Source organism: Nerophis lumbriciformis, linkage group LG20 (assembly GCF_033978685.3).
Source record: "Nerophis lumbriciformis linkage group LG20, RoL_Nlum_v2.1, whole genome shotgun sequence".
Taxonomy (NCBI): Eukaryota; Metazoa; Chordata; class Actinopteri; order Syngnathiformes; family Syngnathidae; genus Nerophis; species Nerophis lumbriciformis.
In genome coordinates, this window is record NC_084567.2 from 6,432,232 (window position 1) to 6,443,319 (window position 11,088).

Here is an 11,088-nt window from a genome sequence, read left to right on the forward strand (position 1 = left end):
GCAAGACAATGCCAAGCCACGTGTTACAACAGCATGGCTTCATAGTAAAAGAGTGCGGGTACTAGACTGGCCTGCCTGTAGTCCAGACCTGTCTCCCATTGAAAATGTGTGGTGCCTAAAATACCAAATGGAGACCCCGGACTGTTGAACAACTTAAGCTGTACATCAAGCAAGAACTGGAAAGAATTCCACCTGAAAAGCTTCAAAAATTGGTCTCTTCAGTTCTCAAACGTTTACTGAGTGTTGTCAAAAGGAAAGGCCATGTAACACAGTGGTAACAATTCCCCTGTGACAACTTTTTTGCAATGTGTTGCTGCCATTAAATTCTAAGTTCATGATAATTTGAAAAAAAAAAAAAAAGTTTCTCATTTCAAACATTAAATATCTTGTTTTTGCAGTCTATTCAATTGAATATAAGTTGAAAAGGATTTGCAAATCATTGTATTCTGTTTTTATTTACCATTTTCACAACGTGACAACTTTACTGGTTTTGGGTTTTGTACATGTTCAAAATACAAAAGTCACTAGTTGAAATCCAATTGCAATTTTTGAGAGAAAAACAAATGGGTTCCTTCACAAAATTGTGCAGTCCTAACAGGAAACATATTTAATAGGATCAATGTACAGATCATATGTGATGTGCAAATGCAATGAAGCAACATTGTAGTGATGTGTCCTGGCCTGGCAGATCCATTCATGAAAACAGCATCACTGAAGAAGACTACAATTCCTCCCCGGCCCGACTCACCAAATCTGTCTCGTCTGAAGAAGGAGTAACCAAGCACTGCAAGCATCATCTATCTTACTATTCAGGAAAATATCAGACACACAGAAGACATGGGGTCGCGAGGAGATACATTTATGCCCCAAACAATCCCAATTTGTACAAATAACTCAAATGTTTTTGTAAGGAGCAGTAAACTTCTTTTGAGAAGATCCTGCGATTGGGTAGATGTCGCCACATATGAGCAACATACCACAAACTAATCAGCTGATTGGTTGTTGTACCTTGTGTGTTCTTATGTGTGTCAATGCGTCTGCATTGTGGCGGTATCTTTTGCCGCAGACTGAACAACTAAATGCTTTTTCTCCTGTGTGTGTTTTCATGTGTTGAGTCAAGTTGCTCTTTCGAGAAAATGTTTTACCACAAAGTGAACAATGAAATGGTTTTTCACCTGTGTGTATACACATGTGTCGAAATAAACCCTGTCTAGAAACAAGGACTTTACTGCAAACTGAGCAATTAAATGTTTGTTGCCCTCTGTGTGTTCCCATGTGTTGAGTTAAACGTCTCTTAATAGAAAAGCTCCTGCCACAAACTGAACAGCAAAATGGTTTTTCACCTGTGTGTGTTCTCATGTGTTCAGTCAAACGGCCTTTTTTAATAAAGCCTTTACAACAAATTGAGCAACTAATGGCTTTTTCTCCTGTGTGGATTGTCTTGTGTTGGGTCAAATTACACTTAGTAGTAAAGCTTTTATGGCAAACCGAGCAATCAAATGGTTTTTCTCCTGTGTGTGTTCTCATGTGTTGAGTCAAACTGCTCTTTCTAGCAAAGCCTTTACCACAAACAGAACAAGTAAATGGTTTTTCTCCTGTGTGTGCTCTCACATGTTGAGTCAAACTGCTCTTTTTAGTGAAGCTTTTAGCACAAAATGAGCAGCTCACACATTTTTCACCTTTCTTCTTTTTTGAGTATTCAGAGTGTTTGTTGTCAATGTGAGTCCTCATATCACCTTCACAGTCTGTATCGCTGCTCAAAGGTTCTTCAACCTCGTCTTCAGCCTCACTGTCTGATAGTGGCGCTAAGAAGTTGTCTACTTGTGGTTTCTCTTCATCATCTTCGGTCTTCACAGAGACAACGGTCAGTGGCAACTTGGTGAGATCAGCTCCTTGCAATCCAAGAAAAAAATCTCCCTCCTGGGTGATCCAGAGTTCCTCCTCTTCCTTTTTAATGCAGGGTGGTTGTGGAGTCTCCTGCTTCAAAGTGGAGCTCCCCCCTACTGACTGCGGGGGAAGATCTTCTGAAAAACCAATCAGCTGCTGAACGTCTGCAAGACACAAACAACACAAAGACATTTTACACACTTTCTTCTATGTACTGTATGTGTGTGTAGTGTTTCATGGCCATTCATTTAGTGCCTTGCCAGAATGATGGATCAATGTTTACATGACTTGTCATAGACTCGGAAAAGTTCCGCTAGAATCACAGAAAGTAGAAAACATCTGCTTCGATGTACGTTAGGATACTACAATCGGGCAGTGGAGAAAAATTCCATATGGAATTATATCGCAACATTTTTCCATAAATATATCTATTTTTAAAATGTCGACATTAAAATAGAGGACTTTTTTTTTTTTTTTTTACATATAAGTGCCAAAAAATGTGATCCACTGTCTGTACAATTGCAATGAATGGAAATTGATCATTTGAATTACTTTGTTTTTTGACATAGTTTCTCCCATGAATGATTATTTTCATGTAGTGTACATATATAAAATCCGTATTTTAACATTTTCAGTGAATTTTGCAATATATCTCCATGTCACACTTTTCTATTCAAATTTCTATTTTAAAAGGGGTCATGTCATGATTGTTTCTCTACAATTAAAACACTTCCTGGTGGTCTACATAACATGTAATAGTTGTTCTTTGGGGGGAAATGTGCATGGATTTTGTTTTACAGACTTATGTTTATTTTGCTTCCTTTTAAAAGGCATTCAAAAGGTGTAACTTGTACATTATATTTATTCATTGCACACAGACTGATGCATTCAAATGTTTATTTCATTTAATTTTGATGATTTGAAGTGGCAACAAATGAAAATCCAAAATTCCGTGTGTCACAAAATTAGAATATTACTTAAGGCTAATACAAAAAAGGGATTTTTAGAAATGTTGGCCAACTGAAAAGTATGAAAATGAAAAATATGAGCATGTACAATACGCAATACTTGGTTGGAGCTCCTTTTGCCTCAATTACTGCGTTAATGCGGCGTGGCATGGAGTCGATGAGTTTCTGGCACTGCTCAGGTGTTATGAGAGCCCAGGTTGCTCTGATAGTGGCCTTCAACTCTTTTGCGTTTTTGGGTCTGGCATTCTGCATCTTCCTTTTCACAATACTCCACATATTTTCTATGGGGCTAAGGTCAGGGGAGTTGGCGGGCCAATATAGAACAGAAATACCATGGTCTGTAAACCAGGCACGGGTAGATTTTGCGCTGTGTGCAGGCGCCAAGTCCTGTTGGAACTTGAAATCTCCATCTCCATAGAGCAGGTCAGCAGCAGGAAGCATGAAGTGCTCTAAAACTTGCTGGTAGACGGCTGCGTTGACCCTGGATCTCAGGAAACAGAGTGGACCGACACCAGCAGATGACATGGCACCCCAAACCATCACCCAACCATGCAAATTTTGCATTTCCTTTGGAAATCGAGGTCCCAGAGTCTGGAGGAAGACATGAGAGGCACAGGATCCACGTTGCCTGAAGTCTAGTGTAAAGTTTCCACCATCAGTGATGGTTTGGGGTGCCATGTCATCTGCTGGTGTCGGTCCACTCTGTTTCCTGAGATCCAGGGTCAACGCAGCCGTCTACCATATATATACCGGTATATATATATACAGTATATATATATATATATATATATATATATATATATATATATATATATATATATACATAAATACAGAAACATTCAGACTGTGGGTGGAAAGTACAAATTGCACACAGAGAGGTGATCAACTATAAAATCAGTGCGTATGAGTTCAAAAAGATTTTCTCAGTGTTCCCTCTGACAATAACAATGTTGCTACAGCTTAGTCATTATACAGGCTACGAAACGCAAATGAAGTATTGGTGACGGTTTTGGACTGCTTTTTAAAGTGATTTAGAGGTAGAATTCATTGTTCCCAGTAGCTGCATTGCTAGCCACCGAGAACGAGCTTACAAGTTTGAATGCAAAAATGCACTAAAACCTTTTGTCTTCTTGTTTCTCATGAGGATTGTTCTTATAAGGATTGTGAATGATAGGCAATATTCCTCAAAAGGTGCAGGTCTCCTTTAAAACGGCTGATTTTGAGAGGTGGAGTTGGTTCCTGGTTCGATCCCCAGCTTCTACCAACCTAGTCACGTTCGTTGTGTCCTTGAGCAAGACACTTCACCCTTGCTCCTGATGGCTGCTGGTTAGCGCCTTGCATGGCAGCTCCCGCCATCAGTGTGTGAATGGGTGAATGTGGAAATAGTGTCAAAGTGCTTTGAGTAACTTGAAGGTTGAAAAGCACTAAACAAGTAGGGCTGGGCGATATATCGATATATGCGATATATCGCGGGTTTGTCTCTGTGCGATATAGAAAATGACTATATCGTGATATTCGAGTATACGTTCTCATGCAGTTGCTTTTAGCTGCTGGCATCCCACTCCTTCTTGTGTCTCCTTCTCACAGACAGCAAGCGCACCTTCTTACATACGTCACATACGTAAACGCCCTCGCGGAGCAGAGAGGTAGCGGCATGGGTAACGTTAGCTGTGATGCGAGTGGTAATACGAGAGAAAGAAGGTGCAAATCTGGTAACAAATGAAGGAAGAATCAATTCCCAAGAAAAACAGCAGGGGGTCCATCGTCTGGCGGTGGTTTGGCTTCAAGTGGGAATATGTCAAACAGACAACCGTAATTTGTCAAGTGTGGGGCAGAAGCGTTTCTACAAAAAGTAGCATTACTGCTAATGTAGCATCATTTGAAAAGTCACCTGCTAGAGAATGAAGAGTGCTTACTCCGCATGTCAACATCTCCATTCGGTGCCACACGCCCACACCATCAAAATGCCGAGGGAAACATTTCCAGATCAACACCGAATGCAAAAAAGAGTCGACAACAGAAGGAGATAACGTCCGCAGGAACCTACCACATAGCGAAGGACATACACTATTTGATTTCCTATTATGCAGCTCATTTTTATTTGACACTTATTGAAATATCTTGTGTGACATCATGTTTTTAAACTATTGTAGTGGCGTTCTGTACAAAAAGTGCACTTTAATTGAGTGTTGTTTTGACATGTCATCTTAGTGACATCATGCGCAAAAGTGCACACATTGCTTGTTTTAAAATGTCTCTGAAATCTTGCACTTTCTGTTTTGGAAATGACATGAATGTTTGTGCCACTGCTTAATAACTGTTTAATAAATACACCTTTGGTCAATTGACTTAGTTGTGGTTTCCCTCTCTGCATGAAAGTTTAAAAGTAGCATATATTAATGCAGTATGAAGAAGAATGTTTTAAAGGGGAACATTATCACCAGACCTATGTAAGCGTCAATATATACCTTGATGTTGCAGAAAAAAGACCATATATTTTTTTAACCGATTTCCGAACTCTAAATGGGTGAATTTTGGCGAATTAAACGCCTTTCTAATATTCGCTCTCGGAGCGATGACGTCACAACGTGACGTCACATCGGGAAGCAATCCGCCATTTTCTCAAACACCGAGTCAAATCAGCTCTGTTTTTTTCCGTTTTTTCGACTGTTTTCCGTACCTTGGAGACATCATGCCTCGTCGGTGTGTTGTCGGAGGGTGTAACAACACGAACAGGGACGGATTCAAGTTGCACCAGTGGCCCAAAGATGCGAAAGTGGCAAGAAATTGGACGTTTGTTCCGCACACTTTACCGACGAAAGCTATGCTACGACAGAGATGGCAAGAATGTGTGGATATCCTGCGACACTCAAAGCAGATGCATTTCCAACTATAAAGTCAAAGAAATCTGCCGCCAGACCTCCATTGAATCTGCCGGAGTGTGTGAGCAATTCAGGGACAAAGGACCTCGGTAGCACGGCAAGCAATGGCGGCAGTTTGTTCCCGCAGACGAGCGAGCTAAACCCCCTGGATGTCTTGGCTCACACCGAATATGATCAAGAGAAGAATATCGAACCTAGCTTCCCTGGCCTGCTGATATGAGGGTATGTCTACAGAATATATTAATTGATGAAAACTGGGCTGTCTGCACTCTCAAAGTGCATGTTGTTGCCAAATGTATTTCATATGCTGTAAACCTAGTTCATAGTTGTTAGTTTCCTTTAATGCCAAACAAACACATACCAATCGTTGGTTAGAAGGCGATCACCGAATTCGTCCTCGCTTTCTCCCGTGTTGCTGGCTGTCGTTTCGTTTTCGTCGGTTTCGCTTGCATACGGTTCAAACCGATATGGCTCAATAGCTTCAGTTTCTTCTTCAATTTCGTTTTCGCTACCTGCCTCCACACTACAACCATCCGTTTCAATACATTCGTAATCTGTTGAATCGCTTAAGCCGCTGAAATCCGAGTCTGAATCCGAGCTAATGTCGCTATAGCTTGCTGTTCTTTCCGCCATGTTTGTTTGTGTTGGCTTCACTATGTGACGTCACAGGAAAATGGACGGGTGTATATAACGATGGTTAAAATCAGGCACTTTGAAGCTTTTTTTAGGGATATTGCGTGATGGGTAAAATTTTGAAAAAAACTTCGAAAAATATAATAAGCCACTGGGAACTGATTTTTAAAGGTTTTAACCATTCTGAAATTGTGATAATGTTCCCCTTTAATGTAGACACATAGAATCATCATACTGCTGTGATTATATGCATCAAGTGTTCATTCAAGGCTAAGGAAAAATATCCAGATATATATGGTGTATCGTGACATGGCCTAAAAATTATGAGATATTAAAAAAAGGCCATATCGCCCAGCCCTACCAAAAACATACATTGACCTAGGAGGAACAGAGAGCACCTGCAGCTGAGGCGAGCGTTCAACACATTTTGTTTGTATCCTAACACGCGAAGGTGATATTTTAACGCGTAAAATGTATGTTTAAAAATGCAGATTTCTGCGTTTTTGCGGACATTTCACATGCATGTACTTTAAATGTAACCTTCCTCTGCTTATAATCCCCTCAGCTATCAAGGCAGAAAGGGAATGTCAACACAAGCATGGAAAACACTCAATGTAAACAACATTCTAAAATCACAATAAACAATAAACAACAACCTCGTTAAATGGTGCAAAAATAAGGAAAATGTAAGAAATGCGTAATAAAGTGTAACAAAATAGTGTGAAAATGTACACATCGAAACCTGAAAATACTTTTTTTTTTGCAGTTTTACTGCCAGGAAGTTTCTGTGGAACATCCTGCCTCATTGGTATCGAACCTGTGTGTCTTGTTGGCATGATCATTTCCTTTCAAATCATTGTTTTCTTTACACAAGCGCTTGCTTTCCTCTTCCACTTTCTTCATTTGACTTTTGAATTCTTTCATCTCCTCTGATGTGAACTCCACTGCCTTCTTCAAGCTAACAATCATGGCGGCTCTTTCTTTACATACCAGAAATACGGTCAGTTCTGCGCATGTTAAAGTTAAAGTTAAAGTACCAATGATTGTCACACACGCACACTAGGTGTGGTGAAATTTGTCCTCTGCATTTGACCCATCCCCTTGTTCACCCCCTGGGAGGTGAGGGGAGCAGTGGTGCAAATTGTTAGTTGCTTCTCCAACAGCAATAAAATTAGAGATCAAGCAAATTTGATTACCCCCTGGTGCACAGTGAACGTAATTTTATTCTCTTATTTTTGTTTATTTCTGCAAGGTCACTTACGGAACTTGTGTGAATATATATATATATATATATATATATATATATATATATATATATATATATATATATCAGTGACGTGCAGTCACTAAAGGCAGGTGAGGCAGGGCCTCACCTGCCATCATGGAAAGAAAAAAAATTAATTAAATTGTTTTATGTATGCAGTGATTATACTATAAAGTTATTTTCCATTTAACTTCACCAGTTTTAGATTATTTTTATTCAAAATTGCTGAATTTTCACATTTGCCGTTCAAATACTGAGAAGAGACGGTGCGGTGATCAGCAGCCAGTTGAGGCACGTCACTCAGTGCCTCAACATGGACGGACTCGGCTAACTGCTGGCCTGCTGTGCAGTGAGACTGTATTGCTATATGAATTATATTATACATTTCCATAGTTTAGTTAGCTGAGGTATATAATGTACAGTGTATTTTGTCAACAATTGTATGTGTGTAACGTATTTCTTATGCTGAGCGATCATAAAACGGCTGCAAAAGACGCACTGGCTGAGGCTCCAGTAGCCCCGCCTCCTGCACCCTTGCCATAGAATTGTTATATCAACTAAAGCCCACACTTAAACTTTCCATGTGCAAGATTGAATCTATTTAAAAAAGTTATTTCATAAGAAGCCAAAAAGTGCAAAAACAATAATGTTCGTGTTGGAGGAGTTGTGAATGACTGCAGGGCCACAACATTAGGTACATCTGCAGACTGCAGGTGTATCTAATTCACAACTCCTCCAACATGAACATTATTGTTTTTGCACTTTTTGGCTTCTTATTAAATAACTTTTGTAACCTATTTTTATGGGCTTTCCTATTTGTGATGTTAAGTTCCTGTTATGCGCTGTTATACAGTATATGCCTTGAGCTCTTATTTTGAAGGCGCCAAGAGCGGAAGTGATGACATGTTGTAGTGGAGCGGAGGTTTTTGAAAGAAGGTAAATAAAGTGGTCCTCGTGTAAACTGGAGCCTCCGTGTTTGTTATTTTGTAGTTTCATACAGTATAGGCGACATTTATAAACCCTCGGTTACACTTTTTTAAATAGATTCAATCTTGCACGTGGAAAGTTGAAGTGAGGGCTTTAGTTGATATAACACACCCATCAGGGGGTTCATTAATCCAGCACAACAGCGGCGAATGGACTTTATTTATAAGTAAAGGTAAGACCATAATAACGTTTTTTTTACTAAATGTGCTTTTTTGTGTGCTACAGTTTGTATGTGTAAAGTTAAAGTTAAGTTAAAATACCAATGATTGTCACACACACACTAGGTGTGGTGAAATTTGTCCTCTGCATTTGACCCATCCCCTTGATCACCCCCTGGGAGGTGAGGGGAGCAGTGGGCAGCAGCGGCGCCGCGCCGCGCCTGGGAATCATTTTTGGTGATTCAACCCCCAATTCCAACCCTTGATGCTGAGTGCCAAGCAGGGAAGAATGCTGGTATGAGCTTTTAAACATAACCCGTTAACTGCTGCCAATCAAATGGTGAATAAGATACTCTTTAGGGTTCATATGTTTGTAAATCTGACTGTGATGAAGTCAGTGCCTCACCAGCCATCAACCTCACCGCACGTCACTGATATATATATATATATATATATATATATATATATATATATATATATATATACATGATGAGGATGTAATCCGACAAGATGGTACAGGGCAGAGGGGTTAGTGCGTCTGCCTCACAATACGAAGGTCCTGGGTTTGATCCTGCGCTCAAGATCTTTCTGTGTGGAGTTTGCATGTTCTCCCCGTGACTGCGTGGGTTCCCTCCGCGTACTCCGGCTTCCTCCCACCTCCAAAGACATGCACCTGGGGATAGGTTGATTGGCAACACTAAATGGTCCCTAGTGTGTGAATGTGAGTGTGAATGTTGTCTGTCTATCTGTGTTGGCCCTGCGATGAGGTGGCGACTTGTCCAGGGTGTACGCCGCCTTCCGCCCGATTGTAGCTGAGATAGGCTCCAGTGCCCCCCGCGACCCCGAAAGGGACAAGCGGTAGAAAATGGATGCCTTCTACAAGCTAACAATCATGGCGGCTCTTTGTTTACGTTCTTCAACAAAAGTCAGCTAATTTTTTGATCTACGCTCTTTTTAGGGCTTGAAAAATATTTCTTATTTTAAAAGTGCAACTCACTCACCTTCATCTTTCGTCTTTATCTCCGTTGGTGATTTGCTGGAAGTTGATTCTCTTTCATGTTCTCTTTTAGCGGACGTCGCCATCTTAGCATAGCAGTAGTCGTCCATCTTCTATCACGTCTTCAATCTTCACTTCACATAAAACTCCATCGCTCCACACTCATCCTGCGTTTCGTGGGTTTAAAAAAAAAGACGAGTCCTTGGGAATAGATATTAGCCGTTAGATCGTGAAACTTCTCTAAGTAGCCATAATCGCCCAGTCAAAAGTCTTTGGGCCGCAGGGTCCAGTTGCGCATGCGCCACATATCAGCCACTTCCGTTTCCTATTTTAAAGCCGTATTCATTTTCAAAATATGGGCATTTTTAAATGTATATTCAACAACCGATTGCCTATGTCACACCTAATACATATCTATCCAACTATTAATTACAACTATTATTAAGGTACAGAGATGAAGAAGCATTGGCGTTGTTAGGCCTATATTAGGGGGGCTCAAGCCCCCCTAAAATATTATTAAGCCCCCCTAAATAATTTGGTGTTATATATATATATATATATATATATATATATATATATATATATATATATATATATATATATATATATATATATATTTTGTTTTTGTTTTTGTTTTTTTGTTGTTGTTGTTTTTTTTTGTTTTTTTTTGTTTTTTTATTTTTGTTTTTTTTGTTTTTACAAATACATGCCGACATATTCATTATAAAGTGGCCCGAATATGAGTTTAAATAAATTAATCATATAACCTGTCATTATTCACTCAGTTTCCCCTCATTTCATAGCGTAAATCACCAAAAATTATTCCCGGGCGTGGCACCGCTGCTGCCCACTGCTCCCCTCACCTCCCAGGGGGTGAACAAGGGGATGGGTCAAATGCAGAGGACAAATTTCACCACACCTAGTGTGTGTGTGACAATCATTGGTACTTTAAGGTAAAGAGCCCCTTTAGTGTGTCGGTATCCAATCCATTCCACTTGTTCATATAGAAAATGCCCACATCACTCAAAATCCAGTCTGCATTTTCTCTGCGACCTTGCTTGCGGTCCTTGGACTTGTTCATATAGAAAATGCCCACATCACTCTTGTAAAATCTATATAAAGTAATATACATTAGCCTAATGTTAAAATAATGAAAAAAACATAATTAAATATATTTGTTTTATTAAAATTGTTACATTAATAGCTGTTGTATTATTATAGAATGGCTTGTTAAACATTTCATAGGATTTTCAGAGGGAGGAAAAACCAGGACATTTAATATAACATGTAAAATGAATAAATACATAAAAAG

The 11,088-nt window shown here is 39.6% G+C and overlaps 1 protein-coding gene across 1 annotated transcript; it reads right to left on the reverse strand.

Moving 5' to 3' along the window:
- On the reverse strand, nt 1–10,078 carry LOC140679622 (uncharacterized). Its single transcript, XM_072915435.1, has 2 exons — nt 9,781–10,078; nt 1–2,051 (listed from the first exon to the last, which is right to left on the reverse strand). Exons 1-2 carry the CDS (start codon nt 9,884–9,886, stop codon nt 988–990), a joined length of 1,170 nt encoding a protein of 389 aa, XP_072771536.1. The 5' UTR covers nt 9,887–10,078; the 3' UTR covers nt 1–987.
- Nucleotides 10,079–11,088: the final 1,010 nt, after the last annotated feature.